We start from the raw sequence: 22593 nt of genomic DNA on the forward strand, positions 1-22593 counted from the left end.
TGATATCAAATGGATCTCTCTCATTAAAGATATCATAATTTTGTCTGGTTTCTGAGCTACCCCTATAATAGCGCATGCGTATTTGGAGGCTCAGAAATCACACAACATAATGATATCTTTCATGAGAGATCAAATTGATATCATTTAGCACGATATAAAAAAAATAACAATTTCAAGAAATCTGTCAAATGAGATATCTTAAAGAATTCTCTTAACAGATACCTCTAGTAAATGATGATTATGAGGTATCATCTTGATATCATTTTCAAGATAACTAAATGTTTTCCTTAAAAAGTTATCTTAGAGTTTTCATTCTGACAAGCGTGTTATCTGGACACATCCGGATGGTAATTTCCGGCTTCTTTATGCATTTTTTTAAATAGAATTTTTAATTAGACCGATAACACAAAATGCACTTCAAACTCGCGTTTTTCCGTCACATTTGTATTCACATGTTTAGTCGACGGCGGCAACAAGCGAGAAATATGTGCATATATGAATGCATGTATAAAAATAAATATATGAACGTAATATAATCCTTCATATTCATCGTCTATGTCTATTGGAATAGCAAATTCAACTGGCTTTATAACACAGCGGAAATGCGTTCAAAAAAATGCGTCATTGATAACAGTCTTTATATTGACTTGAAAATTAGAGATTTGTTTAACTTATTTATGCAGTTCAAATTCTGAATAATTAGAAAAAAAAGTTTCTCCTATCGCGGAACGTCAGCGAAAATCTGCAAGGTGAATATATTTTACATTTTAAAATTTTGCAAAAAAATTAAGTTAAAAATGGAATGTCAATTGAAGGACAGATTGAATAGGCTCCGATAGAAGGCAAATGGAGATTGCGATTTAAATGAAAGAACAAAAAAACTTGTCTGCGTCAGAGCTCGAATGCAGTTTGTCTAATAATAATAAAAACAAACAAAAAACAAAATAGCAAGTTTATCGGTGTTCTAATATTAAGAGATTGGCGCGTAATTGAAAATCGGGGACATATCAATCATTATTAATATGAAAAAAAATTGTAGCTATGTATTAGCTTTCTACTAGGCATTAAAAACCTAGAAGTGAAGGGGATTCTACGACAACGGAATTCTACTCATTATACGCCTCGATAATATCAACGAAGGAATTTACACATATATATAAATACTTTTTGCAAATTGTATATATTATTATTCGCCTTGAGGAAATAAGATAAGAGAATGATTGCTGTTATCGCGCGCGTAAACTTTATTTTCGACTGAAATGCAAGAATAAATTTTAGATATTTTAGTAACAAAATTATTTAGATATTTCAGTAATGATTATTAATGACATGGTGTGCTGTTGTTAAATTTAATAAAAAATGAGACAAATTATTACAAGTTAAAATTATATTTGTAAATTTCATATTGTAATATTTCAAGAGAAAATGTAAATCGGTAATTTAAATTTATCGAGATTATATTTCTATTAATTATTTAACCACAATCCAAGAATAGATACAGAATTATGATCTTCGAATATATACATTCTTACAATTTAATCCATATTTTATATATTAAAATTTTGTAAGCTCGTTTTTTTGAAAGATTAGCTCGACAGAAAATGAGCAAAAATTTCAAATTTGTTTTCTTTACTTCTCTTTCGTTAAACTATTAATATTTTCAAGTTAGTTTCGAGATTTTTCTCAAGTCTTATCAAGATCTATAAAATAAAATAAAAAAATTAAAAAAAAACAAAGTGCATACAAGCTGAAATTTTTTTGTCAAACGAAATTGTGAGGAGTCCGCGCACACGTGAGAAATATTTAAAAACGTCAAATTTGTTACGTGTTTATTTATTTTCGTCCGTCTTTCGCGTCTCTCTCTCTCTCGAAAGCGAACAAAGTCGAACGAATGGTAAATAATTACGGAAGCAAAATTTCGCCAGTGGCCAGGGGGCTACGTATATATGTATATACATATATATGCATAACTTATACATGTGCGCCGAGAGCGGTATGTAAATAAATATTTAATACTTCACGGACGGCTTTCCACTTTCCGTTATACACGCCTCTCGGCGTGGCTTCTGTTAAAAGCACATGTTGAGAAATAAGTAAAAGCAGGCCGGAAGAAGAAATTCCTAGAAACATTCCTCCTTCGATGGCGCGAGTTATTACAAGTCTCTTGGACTCTCGCTATCGATAAAAAATCTATTTGTATATATTCTATCGGTATTTTGTCATACTTAATAAAACGTCTAATATCTTATCTTCTTCTGAAACATCTATAAAATATTATGCATAATCATTTGACATTTAAATTTGACGCATTTCTTTTTTTTGACATTATTATGCACACATTATTATTATAATTTTATTAATAAGAAAAATCGTTTCCTACGAAGAATAAGTTTCTTTACGGAAAACCCGATGCATTTTTCGGACCATTCATACGACTCAATATTGAAGAAGCTTCACCTTCTCTCATTGGAAAATAGAAGGGTGCTTCTCGATTTAATTTTTCTCTATAAGTTAATTAATGTTCGCGTTATGTGCCCGGAATTATTATGCCGCGTGGGGTTGCATGCTTCGGCTAGGCCGCTAAGTAGTCAGGTGTTTTTCGAAGAGTTGCATCGTACGGATTTCGGGAGGAATAAACCGTTGAATCGACTGTGTGTCGCTGCCAATAAATTTAGTGAAAAAGTTGATTTCTTCCATCCATCACTTTATTCCATGAAGCGATCTCTAACGGCTTGTCTGCGATAGATTCCTCCCTGTGTCCGTATGTATCTTATGCTTGTTTATATATTTACTACAGCGTGTGTATTTTTGTTTTATTGCTTTGTCCATGTTGATTTGTTATTTCTTGTAATGAGCTAATTGTACTTTAATTTGTATACTAAAGGGACTTATCTCCCGTTAGAATAAATAAATAAATAAATAAATAAATAAAATCACGTATATCTAATAGCAAAATTATTATAAATATATGTACTTTTTACAAATTATATTTATACGTATAATACAAATCTTATTTTAATGTATTCACGTTTAAAAATATAATTTAAATTAAGCAGATAGAAATTTTGTTTCCGGCAAAAAATATTAAACGACGAAAATTTATTCGCATAGAAACTGTGGCCTTTGCTTGCATTTTTTATTACGCGCGCATAAAATTGATTCGCTGAATGAGAGTCAGAGTTCAATCTATCGAACTTTGCTCGCAATGACACAACAAACACATTTCATAATTATAAAAAATATACTTACAATTGTTCGAGATCCTTATCTTGCGTCTTATAGCGTGTCTTCTTCTATTGACAGGGGGGTCCAAAGTCCCGGAAAATTCTTGTGTCCACAAAGATATCGTCGATCGATTGAATTATTTATCACGTCGTGAGGAATCAAAGAGGAGACGATCGAAAGAGATCACGTAGAATCACCCGGTGTGTTTTTTGTTATGGTTTTATATATAATTTACTGGATACATACTCTCTCTAAAGTGTGTTCGTCGCGATACAATAGTGAATCGTTATTACATCTACAATTAGAGCGGCGGCAGCTTTCGTTTTCGTCTGGCACGGCAAAATATATAAATTTGTTTTGTTTATCTACCCCTCGCCAGCCTCTTTCTCTCTCATTCACTCACTCTCTCTTATCAGTTTTCCGTCCTCTCTCTTTCTTCATCTTTCATTCCCTAACTAACGTAATCACATCGATTATCGCGTACAAAGTAGTCATTTTACAATAATCCTACGAGTAAACCGTATTACAAGCATCGTTCATTAAGAAATACACGTGATTATCGACAACGTCGCTCAAAGGCCACGTGGCCTCCGGATATGGCCTTAAAGTAACGTCCTTCGTCCGGCTCGACGTCGTCTTCCGCTGCGAAAACAGAGCGATCGGGAAATTTCGCGCGATAATTTAAGTACAATCGACTGCCCCCGAATTCGCGCACCAAAAAAAAAAAAAACGTGCGAAGCAATTCCAGGAGGATTCCGTATTATCACTGATAAGACGTCAAATAGAAAAATTTGGATATGTAACATCAATTATAAAATTTATGAAATTAACTGCACCGAGATTTTATAAAAATTGAAACAGCGTTAATCATCGAAATTGTTTTGATTAATTGCTTCATATCATAATCGTTTATGCTGATACGAAAGTCAGAAAATTTCAATAATTTTGCTAAAAATATACTTCACAGGAATTTAATATTTTTAATAAATCATTGAAATTTAAATGCTTCTCGATTCTCCCAGATCTCTGCTTCCTCGCGTTTTTCTTTCCGCTCGGATCTTTGTATTATCGTGTATTAGCGTTATATTATAAACGCGGTTTCGCTCGCTTTTCTTACTTTCGATCACTCGACACGTATATATACCAACGAGAGATTAATTGGCCACATCTCGGCGAAACGCTCGAGCCGGCGAGCCTATTTAGAAAAATGCGTAGAAAACAGGAATGTAGCGCACGCGCGCGCGTTTTTCTCATCCCCGGTGAGATGAAGAAAACGGGGGGAAGTAATAAGTGCGATAAAATAAAATCGTTATATCGAATAGAAATTAATCGTCAGATCGACAATTTTTACTGGCCTCCGCATCATTTCTTCCGAGATCCGTTCCTTTCAGTCGCTTCTTCTTCATCTTCACCTTCATCTTTCTCTTCTTCCTCCTCTACATTTAACGTTATAGTTAAAAAAGGAACAAATCTCTCTTTTTCTCCATGAGATCGAGTAATATATATAAATTACGTGGGACATCAAAATAAGCGAAATTCGCCAGATCCGACATCTGGCTACTGGAGAAACGAAATCGAGTGCGTTTGAGATACCTCGCTACGGAAGGTTAAATGCGAGCACGTGATCCCTTGAACCCTTCAAACGCGTCTAGGGGGAGGGAAATCTTCCCGTGAAGAACCACCGTGTGCTTCATCTCTTCGTGCAATGAACTGAAGAGATCGCTCTCTCGCTACGGCGTTAGAAAATCGCTCTCATTCCCTCGCTCGTCTTGGCACAGAAGTAACTTAATTTGTAGCTTAGCCCCCTAAACATATCGACGTGGACGGATTCCAGACGGCGGGCGCCTTCGATTCGAGGCTGCATTTTGATTACAAATCATGTTTTGGTACCACTTTTTCTTTACGGAACAAGAGAAGCCTCGAAAGAGTATCGTAACTTTAATTCGTGCGGTTCTCGCATTCTTTTTTTTTATTTCTAATATTAATAAATAGACACACAATTTCGTCGAGAAAAAAAACTATTGTACGAAAATGATAATTCTCCAAGAAGACAATTAAAATTTTGTGTTGCGATTATAATAGTTTTCGAACGTTTTCCATCAGAGACGAAAGCGGAATACATACAATTATAGAAATCACTGTTCCGGAAATGAGTCGGCGCTTGTAATGAGGATCCCCCAGAATTAATTTTACGCCGTAGAGATCTTCAAACGCGGTGAAAATTTCGAATGACCTTGGTCTAATAAGCGCGGGAAGAAAGAGAAGGCGCGCCGTCTCGAATCGCGGTATCCATATATAACACATCTAAATTTACTATATATTTATACAATGATTCGGTTTTCTTATCGTATATATAATCGATTCGTCGCAGCTTACGCGTACATATACATGAATTAGACTTACGTTTACGCTTTCTCTCGCTTGAGATTTATACATAAATATATAATATATATATATATTTTTTTATATGTATATAATATATGGCCGCTGCTTTGTGCGATATCATGTTCAGCCTCCCTCTGCGGGCCCATGATTGTGCTCTATGTATATATCGCGCGAATATCACACTCGTCCTTGTCATACTCGTATTTTTATTTACGCTGCCCAAAATCGAGAGTTGAACGAACCAAGAATCGCGAGAATTAAAAATCAAAATCGCGATTATAATTGTATAATCTGATATAACGTTTACAAAAAGTACGAGATATTTTTATTGAGAAGCCAATTTTCTTAATCTCTATTCGAAATTGTCTAATTTACATTATAAATTTTTGCTTAGTCAATATTTAAGCAAACGGCATAATTTTTCTTCACTCGAGTTTCTCTCGATACATTTCTCTACCTTTTAAATTAAAATCCTATTAAAATATAACTATTTGAAATTAAATTCAAGGATATTATCTGTTTTAAATGTTATTTGTTGAATTCGTGGAAACTTAGATTTCTACTTGAAAACTGTCGATGCTTTGATATTCTTAAAAAGAAAAAAAAAGATAGACAATAATATACAACACATTCTCGATTAAAATATTATATAACAAATTAAATTATAATTTTGCCATTATTTGTGTTTTGATAAATTATCAGACGAATAATCCAAAATCTAAAATAATATTTAATCACATGATCGAAATAATTAAGATTAACAATTAATTGCTAATTTAAAGATCAGGGTGATCATAATTGATTTCATCTAAAATCTAAAAGAACAAATCCGTGTGTAATGTTCTCATCTCTATTTCAGGAAACGCTCGATCGTTTTCATTCCAAGATATTGATATGATGAGTATATTCCACGAATTCTGTCAGGTCGGCACATTTTGACAATGTGATCGCGATCGGCGGAGGACGGCGAACATGACACTCTCGTTACGCAAGAAAGATACATAATAAGTTTAAACGGAGCTTAAACACTCGAGTAAAGTACAAAGTTACGTTCTCCAAAAAATTACGTCTACGTGGATTCTTTTTCCTTTTTTTCTTTTTGTACAGTTGTGTCGTAAGCAAATGATGGTCGCGAATGAACGCCAATGAGCATGAAAGGATGGCTATGCATCCCTTTTGTTCTCTCCCCTTCAGACACACATACATACACACAAATACACATACATTCTTTTTCTCTTTCTCTCTCTATTTTCTTCTCGAATGCTAGTAGGAAGCGCGCAAAAGCATAGGCAGACACACCTCATCGTGGAGAATGGTTTTTTTTTTCTTTCTCTCTCTCTTTTTTATCTTTCTGTCTGTGGATTTGCGCATATATTGAAGCATATATTGCGAACAACGAAACGAACATCTCGCCGATGCAGGACATCCGCGTAAATCTAAACACACTTCAGCATTATCTCCGTCGACGAGGATATCTCGACTCTGATATATCCTATATTAATGTAGCGGCGCAGCTGGTGTCGGCGATCAGTCAAATTTGCAAAATCGCAGGACCCTTGAAACTCGGCGAATCTTTGTATGAAATGACGGAAACTAGGCATCTTCGAGATCAATGAATCTATATAGGAATTTGCTCCAGACATCTCTCTCTTTTCCTTGAATTATTGCAATTTTTCTTATATAAACTTCCGTTTTTACATCCCTTTCGGCACCGAAGACGCTGGTTTCTTGCAGATCCCTGGCTCTAGAGACTTTTGCATACTTCCTCGATTCCACAGAATCTCTAATAGATTGGCGAATTCTTGTCGAGCCGGGAAGCCATTCCTTGGATCTCGTGGAACTTCGCGGAACTTTAAATCCACAGATCCAACCGGAAGTTGTTCCTCCAGTGTCTGTTAAACATGTGATGAGATTTTTGCAACATAATCGCTGATCCTCAGATATCGCGCGAATCGAATTCATCAGCTGATCGGAACTACTACACCCTAAAACTCGTCGTCCTGTCCACTTCCTTTCTCCCCCCCCCCCCTCTCTCTCTCTATCTATCTTTCACTCTTTTACAGACCGATTAGAAGAGGCCCTTCTTCTTGCTCTTCTTATCTTTACCATCGACAGTCCTGAAAGGAGAATTTCCATATCAAGCACTCGACTATTGCTTGTGTCGCTAATAATGAGAGATCCGAGAATCATCGAACGCTTATCCGAGTTGCACACCTTTCGATTAATTGACGCGCGTGTAAATTATACCGGATGTTTGACGACGAAAAGATGAAGACGAATGATCCTGATGAAGTGCGGAGCCGATTTTTTTTTTTTTTTCGATATCAAACTTTTATCCTCTATCTCGATCATCTTCGTTTCGCGATGACGAAGAATTATTCAGCAAGATTCAACAGTAATTTAATTTATCATAATATTATAATAATAAAAATGTATAAAATTCATATACAGTACAAAGTAATAAATAAATACTTGACGCGAGATACTATCGTGTCTCAAGAAACTGATTTGAATAATTTATTTTATCCATTTATATGCATAGTTATAATTTTAGTAGACCAGCTAGACAAGAGTCTAATATTACTGTTATGCAAAATAATCTCTTTTTTTGCGAGTACAAAATCTATCCATGCGAAAACCATGCTTCGAACCCATCCATTGTACACGCGACCAAAGAGCAAACATGCTAATTTCACGCGTGTCCTATTATGCGTTTTATCGATCTCTCTAACATGTCCGCAGTGAACAGTACACTTTCGTTTTTTTTCGTAGAAAAATGTAAAATTATTTGTTATTTTACGACATTCGCAATTTTCAATATTTATGTAAATTTACAGATGTATCGACATGTTGGCATATCGGCACTTTAATGAAGACATCTCGAACATGGAGGGAAAAAAAAAGAGGAAAGAAAAATGCGCAATGAAGCTCTATTTGATGACATTTGCATTCGAAAATTAATTTAAAATTGATCATGTTCTTGGAAGAATTCTGTCAAACGTTTATCAAAGATATCTCGTTAAATGAGGCTAACGATATACGAAAAGCAGCTCTATAAAGTGACAAAAAATATGCGACGACGAGTAAACAGCGTAAACATTATATATGTAACAAACAATGAAAAGCGACGAGGCTAAACTATGTCCACTTTCTGCGATGCATTTTGCATTTTAATGATACATTTACGCGTTAATTTTCCCTCTTTTCGGAGCCCCCTTCCCCTCCCGCGACATAATCAAACCCCCTCTTTCCCCCTCATCATCGCGAGAGCGCTTCGAACAAACAAAGATAAAGCTACAATTAAAACAAAATATCGCAATAAAGATTAGTAATTGTTTTAGGTAAGCATTGCGTTTATTTGCGAAAAAAAGGATTATCAATCAATGAAATTAACAATGTATAATCTCTCTCTCTCTCTCTCTCTCTGTTTGTGAGTAATTATTAGTAATAGGCGGTTATACATCCTCTACCAAGCTGTCTCTATTCCTTCTTCTTTGTTCTTTTTTTTTTTTTTTAATTTCTCCATAAAATTCGGAAACGGTGGATCACGTGCGATTAAGCAATTTGATGATGATTCGAGTAATTTTGATTTCTCGAGCAGTGGAATAAAAGCGCGGAACAGGGGTAAGATCGACAGCTTGCTCAGAGTTTTACAAACTGACTGACTGACTGACTTTTACAGATCGCGCCGAACTTATATACGAACAAGTGGAACATTGTGTTCGTATCAAATCGACCCTTTACCGCATGACTATTACAATCGAGGGAATTTATATCGACCAGTAGACCGAAGATTGACACTTTTGTGTCGTCAAATTTTCTTCGATGGAAAAAAATGAGTATAATTAAAAAAAAGAAAAGAACTTTTTAAAATTCTTCTTACATAATTATCTTTTTTTTTCATCACTCCCTATCAGTACGAGTCAACCTTCGCTATTTTGCAATAAAACAAAGAATGGCATTCATAGAAATGCAATATAAATTTATTCGACGAGAGAATAATGAAGCCGCGCTTTAGCTAACATCGAAAATGTTCATCAAACGGATTTTAGATCAATACGAATACGTAAATGCAGCCGGAAATTAATGTAACGAATGGCAATCCATAAACTACTATATATATATATATATATATATATATATATATATATATATCATTGATGGAAGGAAGCGGGGGTAAATTATGGCACGCGATGCGGTAAAGGATCGAAGTGTGCGTGTATGTATATGTGTGTGTTTGTGTGTATAAAATATACGTTCTGGGCGAGTATACAAAAAGCGACGCCACTACGCGAGGATAATTATTTTTTTGTTGCGCCCCCATTATATGTATGTAATCTAAAAGTTTATCAAAGTCAGTGCCAAAAATACATTGCAAAATGTACATATCGCTAAATATACGCTTAATATAGTTCGTCGTGTTCTCCTATCTGTACGATGGATGTTGTCGACTGTGATTTATACCGTAACGCGAGATTTCCACGTTTGTTTTGTACTTGATGGACGCGTTACGGCGAATAAAAAAAAAAAAAAAACAATGTACGATAAATCGCGAACGTAAGGAGATAGACAAGGCGTGCTCCAGGAAATGACGAATCGCGCTTGGGATATATTTATATAATATCGCGCGAACGCGAGACACGTAAATTTGCAAAAGAATTTGCGAAGAAATTTTGCGCGACGGGATGTCCCCGGAAAATCGAGAATAATCGACTAAATCGGTATATTATCGTGAGACAAAATTGAGATTTATCTTTCAGCGAAGCTTTCCAATTTCGACATCGAACTCCCTCGACTCGTGGAACATCTTTCTTCCTTCGCTTTTTTTTTAATCAAACATCATCCGAACGATCCATTTAAATCTCCGCCTCACAGATTAATTTTTTCTTCGTCTCTAAATTCTACGTAAATATTAAAGCGTTACTCTCGACGAACGATTCAATCAATTACATAGCAAGGATAATAAAAAAAAATATTCGCAAAAAAGCCAATCTCAACTTTGTCCGGCGTTATACTTATTTCTTCGTCGATTCCCGATATTTTTCATTCCCATATCTTCCTCGGCTTGGATTCTCGTCGAGCGCGCAAAATATCTTGACAATGTTTCGCCAAAACGTAGCGAAGTTATCATGCGAAAGCGCGAGGTGAGTAAACGCGAGAGACTATAAAATATCGAGTATAAAATAGCGGACAGATTTAATCCGGATCGGCGGAAAAATCGCGCGATATCTGTATATACGGATGACTTTATGGGCCTCTCGTTAGAAATATACAGTCGCTTTGGATATATGCACGCACACGCGTATCGAGACGAATAAGTGCCGCCTATCACGATTGATACACATCCGATTTTTAGCTCCATGTAACACAGATAGACTAACATGGGTTTAGAATCGATCGAGTTTCATTATTTTTAGTCTAACAATTGATACGCGTCCGCTAAATAATTTACCGATTAAATAGTGCGGATTTGATGCAATCTGTTAGAAATTTGGAATTTTTCAGAAAAAAAGAAGATATGAATGAAATTACCAACAAATTGGAGAACGATTTATCCTCTATCTCTGATCGTTGATGAGACAAATATGCTAATTTTATTCGTTAAGTTCTATCAAAGTAACGTTGACGAGTTAACTTAAATCGCTTAGATAGGCAGTACTTACTCTTCCCTTAGGTATACGATAAAATTTAATTCCTCAACCCTTATTCGGGCGCACTTATATCGATTTATATCGATTTCTGAGATTCTCATCTACCATTTTGATTGCCTTCGAGATTCTATAACTTAAAATATTTTGATTCTTATTCTTGCCGATCCGACGGGATCTTTGTCGAGTAATTTTCGCTTATAAAAAGAGAAGGAAAAAAAATGTGATTGCACACCGGATAAGGGTTGAGCGCGAGGACAGGAGAGTCCGCGTGACAGAGATCCCGAAAGTCTTGCAAGAAGCGCATTTCGAGGGCGGTTTTTGGGAGAGATTCGGTCGTTATTAGGGGTGCTCAGGATGCTGTATGACAAGCTGTATCTGTGCGGGGCTGTCTTGAGGTGATTTGAAACTCGTGTGACGGCGAAGGAGGCTGCCTATCCCTCGGGAACCCCTCAACGTACCCCCGCCGCCGCCAGATCCCTCGGAGGACATCGATCCCGTCCTAGATCAGGACACCCCGATATGGTATACACACAAGAGAGACAAACAAACCGGCTTTCTTTCTCTTATTCTTTCCTTTTTTTCTTTCCGGACGCAAAAGCTCGAGTGAAATATAAAAATATCGCGCACGCGATAATCTTGCGTATATATTCGCGCGGTCGGATCAATAAGCGTAGATTAATCTTGGACAAACCGTCGACGTTCCTTGCACAACTTCTCTCTAATTTTTCGCGAGAAGATGCGATGCAACGTCGGCGGTGCATCGTCGTTGCATTTAACCCTAAATACCACTACGCAAAACAATTAGGGGAGCGCTTTAAAACTTGCAAATTTTACCGAATTTAAGAAGCCATATTTCAACAGCTTAGGGAGATCGTAGGACAATGTTTCTATAGGCGCGTTTGAACGGGTAAAGCCTCGACTTTAAGGTGGGTAAAGTTACATTGTTCGCCTCATCGAACTATTTTTCTTGTGAGGCCCAAAATCAGATCGTGAAAAAAGTCTGGAAATTTAATGATTTTGTAGCCGTCTATGGAAAAAGGAGGGATGGGACCAAAAATGCCACCACATTGGCTTTGAAGTAGGAAACTTCCTCTTTAAAATGGCGCAAGAAACATTGCTCTATCGTACCTAGGAGCTGAGCTATCGGGAAGTTGCTTGATCGGATTTTACACATCACGTGTATGATGTATGTGTGTATGTAGATCAGTTAGTATTAAATAACTCTTTAGATATCGATCGGATTTTGCACAACATAAACGAGTTTTTTAATTCATCAACTGATCAATCGCATGATGCGCAAATGCAGCACTTTGCTGTATGTGATTGATCAGTTGATGAACTAAAAAACTCGTGTCGGATAATGTAAATGCCGGTAGCATTACAAAAAATCTTGCAAAATACGGAAGTGACTATGAGACCCGATAGCTCAGCTCCTAGGTATGATAGAGCAATGTTTCTTGCGCCATTTTAAAGAGGAAGTTTCCTACTTCAAAGCCAATGTGGTGACATTTTTGGTCCCATCCCTCCTTTTTTCATAAATGGCTACAAAATCGTGAAATTTCCAGACTTTTTTCACGATCTGATTTTGGGCCTCACAAGAAAAATAGTTCGATGAGGCGGACAATGCAACTTTACCTATCTTAAAGTCGAGGCTTCACCCGTTCAAACGCGCCTAGAAACATTGTCCTACGATCTCCCTAAGCTGTTGAGATATGGCTTCTTAAATTCGGTAAAATTTGCAAGTTTTAAAGCACTCCCGATAAATCTCGATTTAAATTACACGTAAATAATCTAAAACAACAAATGATCTAGACATCTTTGTTTTTTATGTTCGTATTTTTTTTCAAGGATTTCGAAGTGTTAACAAATAGAGGGATGTAATACTTTTGATATATTGATATATTTGGACTAATTTTTTTTTCTATCAGAGAGATAAAATTAGATACAGCCAACTGATTCAGCGTTAAATGCACGACGATGAGGATGAAAGTCACGATATGTACATGTGCGGATAATAATATCGCGTGGATAGAAATTGAATGAAACACGAAAATTCGATAATCGTGAATAATAATCTTCTAAAAAAAAAAACTGGTGAACGGATTATATTCTGTTATTTGGTGCAAGCTTCGTGAAGTGATTGTGATGTGAAGGATCGTAAGATATAAAAGCGTGAATAAAAAAATATATTGCGATGCGAACGACAATGATTAAATTGCAAACATTAAAATATCCAAAGACTAAAGACAAATTATAGCGACTACAGCGAGAGCGAGGCCCGCGTATGTACAGTGTAAACACTCACTATCGTATTCTTCTTTCACATCTTTTTCTATAAAAGTTTCTTCATAAGAATTTTACTAGTTTACCTTAAATTTAAAAAAATTTTCGAAGAAAGAATTAAAGTTACTTTAAATCCACTTAAGTCACGAAGCGAGCGAGGTATCGCCACTATTTTACATCCAATTTTACATAATTATCGATATTAGGTAGCCTTGAAAGATCGTGTTTCCGCGATATAAAAATTTCGCCCACTTTGCGCGTGTTTCGATAAATGCTCGCCGCAGCCGGAAGAAGATACGATAGTGAATGGAATACAATGTACAAGAGGGAGCTATCAAGCTGACTCTAATTTGCATCGAGTGTTTTTCGCGCCGGATATATATACAACTCCAAAAAAAAAAAAAAAAAAAAAAAAAAACTACTCTAAATCATCAGCGCTAAGCTTGAAAAAGCGATATACAACTATTTTATATGTCAATATTCATGTTAGAATTTTAGCTCTCGCTAGAAATAGAGGAAGAATGTGAAAGCTGAACGTAAAAAAATATTTATGTCTAAAGAGAAAAAAATATTTATCGTGCGAAAAACAAGAGATATACGATCGATCTCTTTGAGACACAACGGAGAAATAAATAATGTGAGAGAGTGCAACGATAAAACAACACAATACGATCAAAAACGCAATATCTCTCGGTTTTTTTTCCTTCTCTCTCGTTCGTCTCGATAAGGTTACTTACTCTTTCGAATTCGCCTCTAAACTGCGTCTACGTAATTCTTCAATACTGTGACCGGTCTGTTGCTCCCAGGCGGTCTTTTCCGCCTCGAATGCTCGTCTCTTCTCCTCCAGTTCTCGCACTTGCTGCTCCAACGAACGTCGCATTTGCTCGTGCCTTCTCTGTAACTGTTGGCAGATTTTCCAGAATGTAATTTTGCTAATGCATTGAATACCTCTTTAAACGTTTCGTGCCTCGAATACGCATAAAAATACTATGACAAAAAAATTATTAAAAATTTACACCAATCGGTGAAATGATTCCGTGTGATTCTACTTGTACGTTGATGAGAGAAACTGCAGTCCACAAACTACTCTTTCGATCCTTTTCTTATTTTCGACGAAATGCGCAGAAAGAAGATGATTTTACTTACATCCGTTTCGGAGTCCTTCAGTTTCTGCTTCTTTTCGCGCACTTTCATCTCAAATACTTGCTCCATCTCTGTCTCCATCTTCTTCATCTTGTTATCGTGTTCGCGTTTCTCCTCTTCCAGCTGCGCCAACGGGTTCCTACAAAGATTCGAGCAGATCCAAACTATAATGTATCATGTTATCGGGTATAATACGAGATACCGTATCCGTCGAGGAAATACAAATACGGGATGTGACGCGTATGTGACATTTAGGCGTCTTCGGAACTTATGTATCTAATCGTTAATTAGCGTACTACCACACATTTATAGAATCTCATTAGCTCTTCGCAGCAGGAATTTTTTAAAGATTCGATTAGCTTTTAAGTTCCGAGAGTTCTTACTCAACAAAGATATAATAATTATCCAACTTGGCTACTTCAGTTATCACGCGATAGCATTCAGATAGCATAGATAAAATCGATAGTAGTGAAGATAATTATTGATTACATCAACATAATAGCGAGCTGACTTATCCGGGTTGTAGTGAATAATTATACTATACAGAATGTGCTGCAAAGAGGTAACAGTATAAGTCACATTAATTCTTAACTGATATGACATCATCGTGGAAAAGTCGACGAATAATCCGGGAAAGAATATATATATATCATTTTATCTCGTTTTGTATCGCGAGAAACGAGTGACAAAAAAAATAAATAGCAGAGAGATCATTTCTGCTAATAAAATGAAATAGACGACTCATATCGCCGATAAGTTCCTGCGAGACCACAATCAGTTAAGGGATAAATGTTCCGGAGAGCCCGGATTTGCATCAAATCGATGTTACGCAAATTATGACCGATAATTGGTTTCCAGTTTCGTTATTAAATCGGATTGTTATCGCGGCAATTAAAATATTGCTCTAAATCCACGAGAAACGATTACATTCCGGAAATTTGTTGCCAACGAAACATGTCACCGTACAGGATAACTGTTGGTGTAGCGGGAATATTATTATTATTCGCGATGCTTTGATCATATTTAGTTGCGTTCAAATAATACCAGAATATTTTATTCAATTTTTAATGCGTCTCCAATCTCCGCTGCAACAATTTTTTTCGACTCCTTTTTTTCTCTTATTTACACGCGGCACAAATCAGGGCTCTTATGTATAAGATTGAAATGTGAAATCTATAAAGCCATAACAGATGAAAATTGTAACTATATATACGATTCCTTTCTAAAGGAACTATTATTACATCGTTGCTAAATTATTAATGCGAAAGTAAAACTAAATATAAAGGCGGCAGGCAAATTTAAATCGTGTTAGACATTCAAAGTGAAAAATCTAATTTACCAGTCCTTTTCTCTCTAATGAGCGTACAATAATTTGCGTTGGTTATTATTTCTTCGAAGGACTCACTGCACGTGTTAGCGCTTAACGCTTATTAATTTCATAATATATAAATTAAATAGTAACATGCAATTGAATTTTTAATTACAGAACGCAAATACAAAATCCTGCGGTAAATCAGGAGAAAATGAATAATTCTTTTGCTATATAATTAACTTAAAGTAATCAAAATTAAAGAACAATTAAATCAATATAATCTAATTCAATATATCTCAATTCAAAATTCTTCTAACATATCTTTATTCAATCCTACATCATCTTTTAAAAAATCTGTCAAAATCGACGGTCGATGATGGATTTAGGATGTAATTTCGAAGTCCTTTCTCGAAAGTTTTCTCTGACGACGTTCTCCATCTGTCATAATAATACGATCGCGCAGTGAGTCCTCCTGGATCGCGGAGATACCGAGAATATCTCGAAACTCGACAAGGCTTGTGCACACAAAACCATAGTATATCCTTTTGAGCCTTATTAAAGGACTTACCACACCATCATGAAAGTGTTCATCACTCCTGGAGGGCACAAACTGACCAATAAGAAATTCACCATTAAAATTTGCACGGGCGACACGCTGTCGAGGGGTTGGTTTGTTGGCGCGTCTCTCCCTCTCTCTCTCTCTCTCTCCCCCCTTTCCCTCCCCCCACACCTTCTCCTCGGCAGCGTTCTCGTGTCTCTAGTCTACTACGGATACAGATCTCGCTCGCGATCGAGATATGACAAGAGATAGTTCGACCGCGAGGGGAGGATCCTCCGAGATCGATAGTTTGCATGCACAACCTTTCTCTGAATTTTTCAGGAATATTGTAAAGAAACGGAAGAAACAGAAAAACAACACACCGTGTGATACAAGCATGTGAGTCGGACAGTACAAGTCGCAATCGACTCGCAAGCGTCATTATTATTGGTGTGATATACTGAAGCTCGAAATAAACCATCATCTCATCACGCATAACACAGTCGAGTGCTCGCCGAGACACACTGCGTGCTCAAATCAAACTCAAACGAAACAAACAACCTTGCTCGAATAGAAAAAGCGAGCGTCGTAATGGCGTGGTTAGCGCCTGACTAAAAAGAGATAAGCGCAGTCGTTCCGTCATATTCATCGCATCCGGCAATAATATTAATATTGCACCCACTGGGGGCAGGTGGAGAATTAATAAATTGGACCGCATTATGTAGCAGAATGAGTCTAAATAACCGTCACGTTAGAACACGTATGTTTTTGGGACAGCATTTTTTGTCACTTAACTTTGGCGATTGTCGCAATTGCTGACTTGAGACGGAAAGAATCGACTTTAGTCTTACGTATTTATTTCGTTTTGGCTTTTCTTACTTTAAACCCTGTCGATCGACTCGTTCAAGAGACCGTGACGCCCGCTTTGTCTATTTCGGCGGAATAAAAAGTACATCTACTCCTCGACAAAATTCTGCTCTAGTTATGCCTCTTTCACATACGAGAAATCGTAAAGAATTCACGCGAATCACGTGGCACGAATGTACTTACTTATTGGAGGCCTTCGTCGGCTTGCCGTCCACACCTAGACCGGCCAAAGTGCGACACCGAAAGTTTTCGTAGTGCACGTTATTCGTCACGTCTTTTAGATCCTGCACGTGCGTCCTTACCACCATGTTTCGGAGCGCTATGAAGTCGCAGTGTTCCAGGTTCTCGACTATGTACAGAAAAAAAAAATATTATATGTGTGTATTGTGTAAACAGATGCGGAATAAATACGATACTCTTCTGGATTCTTATTTATCTAATATTTTTGGACGCTACTTACTTTACAATGACATGAATGGCATAAATGCAGCGAATGTATACGAACAAGCTTTTCTAATTGTAAGAAGACATTTAAAGAAGTAAGATAACATGTAATCAAACAAATTTTAAACTTTGTAATGTAAGAATTAGACTTGACTGTTATACATAGTTATCTAAATGTCAACATGTTATATAATTTGTGTCAACAAATAAGTTTACTCGGTCGTACTCGAAAATTGATTAATAGAAAAGTTTATTTCTCGCAAACTCGTACGTACCTTCTGCGATTCCCCACGGATATTTTCTGCCCCGCACTTTCTTGCCATCATGTTCGACGACGGCATTCGCTCCCACGACAGCAAACGGCACTCTGTCCCTTAATAACTTGTGGAATTTGTTGTCCTCCTCTTCCTCGACCTCCGGGAACTCGTAGATCTTTATCTTGTGTTGCGCAATTTCATTCAAAATCTAAAAAAAAATATAAGTCAAGACAATAATTGAATTAATTTAGAAGAGGAAATGTATATGTATATATAAATTAATGAAATTAGAATTGAAATATATATATGCTAAAAAAGCAATTCCTTAATAATCCCTAATACTCGAATATACTTTATTATAATTTTATATGGATTTGAGATCTTTTAAAATAATTTTTCAGCAATGTTCGGTTCTCGCTTTTTTCTTCCTTATTCCGGGATAATAAAAAGGATTTTTTTCCTTCTTTTCCTGGAAATTCGAATGTATTCCGTACCTGTTTTTTGAAGTGCGCGCACTCATCCGGCGTCATAGTATCCGCCTTGGCGATAACCGGTATGATGTTGACTTTGTCGTGAAGACGTTGCATAAACTCCACGTCGAGCGGTTTCAATCCGTGACCGGAGGGCGCGACGAAGTAGAGGCAGCAGTGCACCCGACTATCCGGGATCTGTCGTCTCGTCACGCGGGACTCCGCATTGAGAAATTCCTCGTACTTCGATTCGATGTAGTCGATTACTGGCACCCAACTGGAAAACAAAGGCGAGAGATGTCGTAGAACAAACGAAGTAATATTCGTGCGAAGGTTTGAAGAAATTCGATTATATAATTTATCGGAATTGTAATTTGTAATTATAGATACCAGTTACTGTTGTCGACAGCGTCACCGAAACCAGGAGTATCGACAACCGTGAGAGTAAGATTGACGCCGTTCTCCTTTAGTAGAACTTTGCTGGTTTCCACGGCGACCGTCTTCTTTATCCTGAGGCTGGGTCCGGGATACTCGGCGCTATATATGTCTGCCAGGAACATGGAGTTGATCAAAGTCGACTTACCGAGCCCTGATTCCCCTATAAGGATTGAAAAAAAAAAAAACATTTCAGCGATTCCATTTTATATATAGATTAATAAAAAATATATTTTCTATAAATAAATCTATCTAATAAATATATATTCCTCATACTATAAAAATAAATTAATAAAATTTAAAAAAATCTTTTTTGACACAAGTTATAACGTTTGACGTTTCTACAACTGAAAAAGGTATATCAATCACAAAAAAAGATTCAATCAAACAATTACAGAAATGTACAGGTTCAATTACAGAAATATTCCAACAAAAAAAATTTGTTTGTAGCAACACTTTAACAATTAAATATTTCGATTGGAAAACAATTTTCTGACGAATATACTTCATTCCGTGAAGCATTGTTTCACGGAATATCTATTTTCGGGCGAAATTCGGTTCGCCAAAAATACCCCGTGATCTCTCTCTTCAAGGCGAAATAACTCCGCGGCTATTAATGTTCCCGCCATCGAGACAACGATCGTTAATCTCTCGGTCGGCGTATTTTACGATCGGACATTTCTATTCCGCGGTCAAATAAATTTCGGAGACGGTGACACCGAAATGAGATGAAATGAATGACGCGTACCACCTCCCCCTCCTCCGTGACCTCTTGACGCATAAACCTTGAACCAGGCGAAGTGCCGCGCCCACGCCTTCAAAACCAAGGGTAAGAACTTGAATTGCTCTATTTACGGAGAAATATACGCGGCTCCGTTTATGCGCAGTCTAATAATAGCTCCCTCTCGCCCTCTTCCCGCGCAGCAACCGCGCTCTCAAATTTCCCCAGACCCAATGACACTCTTTTGCACCCGCGTGCGTTCTTCAAGACGACAGTCGGCTGGACGTCGACAAATTTAGTCAACACTTTTATTAACGCCTGTCTCTCTCTCTCTCCTTCTTGAATACCCAGCCGAATTCTTAAAATAATTCGCATCATCGCCGTATCATCTTATATAAAGGAACCTATTTATTCATTTATCGCGAGAAATATAATTAGACACAAGTTCACGAAGTTAAAGAGCCTTCAATTACAGCGTTTGCTTCTCTCGAGGGAGCCTTGCAAGGTGATAAATTTAAAGAGCGGCAGAAACGCAGGCTACAATTAACAATTTATGGCTCTTTTCAATCGGCCAGGTCGGTAGACATCACTACGCGACGTGTTATTGCCGCAAATTATCCACCTTCTGAGTGACGCTACTACTCATTTGCATAAGTAACGCGGCGTAGAAAGATCCGCCGAGGAGCGAGTATGCTCCGAGAAGAGCGGAGCGGCCCCCGAGGGAGACTTCGTCTCCCGGAGTGTGAGAACCGCTGAACTTCGACGACAGCCTTGATCCGGCAAACGAGGGAGAGAACCCGAGCGAGAGAAAGAGAGAGAGAGGACTTGGGCGAGCACGTGCTCGGCAGATGGAAGATTGCATCGCGAGATGATACTCCAGAACGAAATGGGAATACCATTGCCATTGCCGCCAAAGAAACGGATCCCTTTGTCCTTTCGCGAGGGCCGAGCTACTCTCGGTGCGAGACAGACGCGGCCGTTGTTCTTCCGCTGCCGCATAATGAACGTTTCAACGTCCGGGATCGTGTTTCTCGCGGCGTCAATAATGCAGCATCCGAATACGCGTTCCGAAAGATTATGTTGCCTCCTGTTATCCAGCCATTATTCCGCGAAATTTCCACTTTGAGAAATTACATCAATATAAATTGCATCATATTGTTTAGAGAATTCGTATAAAAATAACTTAACTGTACAACGTGATAAATTGTGATTGCTACTTCCAATATAAAATAAACAATAGTTCAAGCGTCTCTCTCTCTCTCTCTCTCTCTCTCTCTCTCTCTCTCTCTCTCTCTCTCTCTCTCTCTCTCTCTCTCTCTCTGCCCTTATATATATATATATATATATATATATATGTATATATATCAAACATTTATATTTTATTATATTTTATATATTTATATATTATATATTTTATATTTACATATACATATATATATATATATATATATATATATATATATATTAAATGTAAATAAGTATATAAAATATAAATATAAAGTATATAAAATATAAATAAATACAATGTAAATAAATACAAAAATAAAATATAAATGCAAATACAAAATATATACATATATATATGTATAAATGTTTGTGTTATATATACAAATATATAAAGCGTTCTTTATATTCTAATATACGAATCGAGAGAAAAGGAATAGCGCCTTGTCCTTGAAATTTCCATTCGCATACAATTCTCATCGCAAATCGCGCGTTACGAACCTACGACCATGAGGGTGAATTCGAAGCCCTTCTTCACGGCTTTCCTGTAAACCTGATTGGGAAGATTCGCGAAGCCGACGTAGCCGTCGAGCTCCTTGGGCTTGGTGGGCGGCGTGGGTCGCGCATGGTGCAGACTGGCCTCCTTGTTGCTGTCCTCCTTGTTGACGCCGGAGACGGCGATCCGGGCGCATTCGCGCCTGTTGCTGTCCTCGGACGGGTCGTTCGGGATCGCCGTCGAGACCGGCAGTCGCGGCTTCGTCGCGGCGACGACGCTGCTCGTGTACACCGGCGTGTTCGGCGACGTTAAACCACTTCCGACCGTCGCCGAGGCGTTCGTCGCCGACGTAGAGTTGTTCACCTGTGATCCGGGAGTCTGCGTCGGCGGCTGCGGAGGCGGCACCGACGGCACCGACGGCGACGAGATTATTCCCGCGCCGTCACTCTTGAAGAACAGCTCGCGCTTCGTCTGGATCTGCGCAGAAAGAAAAAAAACGTGTTATATATATGTCAATAGGTTCCACTTGAGATGCTGCAGCTAGATTTGTTGGATTTGCAACATTTTAATCTAAACGCGAATCCCTGACCATATATATTGACTCTTTTGAAATGTAATTTTGAAAATATATATACGTAATAATATATTTTTTATTATGTTTATTAAATGTGTAAAAAATATGTTATACATATCATAAAATATATACATATATATTATATATATTCGATTTTTATATTTATATTTTAAATTATATATGCATATATACATATAATAATAATAAAAAAAATATATATATAAAATAAATTATTCTCTGTGCAATCTTGCCGTTCTAATTACAATCTTAATTACGTTATATATATTCAGATATTATAATATATTACGGGTTTTCCCAGAATTTATTGAAATTATTAATTTAATAAATTTAAGAAATAGAAAATTTAGAATATAAAAATTATATAGAAAAATAAAATAAAAAATTTAAAGGAACGTGCGTGTCGAGATGCATTTAAAGTATTCGATCATTCGATCGACTTCCGGTCTCGATTCAATTCGAATGCAAATGTGTGTGGAGGAGATAAGCATTCCTCGCGTTCTATACTTTCCGTGATTTCCGGCGTTTTTAGGAAAAGCCGAATCGCGTT

General features: G+C 37.0%; 1 protein-coding gene across 8 annotated transcripts in view; it reads right to left on the reverse strand.

Moving 5' to 3' along the window:
- Positions 1-3098: 3098 nt before the first annotated feature.
- The window catches only part of Pnut (septin 7-like protein pnut), a 39141-nt gene continuing 19646 nt past the window's right edge, over positions 3099-22593 (reverse strand). For 5 of the 8 annotated variants that reach the window (XM_083034062.1, XM_083034058.1, XM_083034063.1 and 2 more), the window contains 9 exons: positions 21457-21928; positions 18966-19173; positions 18600-18852; positions 18124-18313; positions 17588-17753; positions 16568-16609; positions 14691-14826; positions 14282-14445; positions 8868-11760 (listed from right to left, as the gene is read on the reverse strand). In XM_083034062.1, coding sequence (XP_082890188.1) covers positions 11601-11760; positions 14282-14445; positions 14691-14826; positions 16568-16609; positions 17588-17753; positions 18124-18313; positions 18600-18852; positions 18966-19173; positions 21457-21928 — 1791 coding nt within the window. In that variant the 3' untranslated portion in view covers positions 8868-11600. Of the gene's footprint in view, positions 7728-8867; positions 11761-14281; positions 14446-14690; positions 14827-16567; positions 16610-17587; positions 17754-18123; positions 18314-18599; positions 18853-18965; positions 19174-21456; positions 21929-22593 lie in introns of those variants that run through there. The other 3 variants (XM_083034060.1, XM_083034061.1, XM_083034059.1) reach the window with 3 other exon arrangements.

The sequence above is a fragment of the Prenolepis imparis genome, unplaced genomic scaffold, assembly GCF_030444845.1.
Source record: "Prenolepis imparis isolate NDT839.2.m4 unplaced genomic scaffold, iyPreImpa1.0 SCAF_3, whole genome shotgun sequence".
Lineage (NCBI taxonomy): Eukaryota > Metazoa > Arthropoda > Insecta > Hymenoptera > Formicidae > Prenolepis > Prenolepis imparis.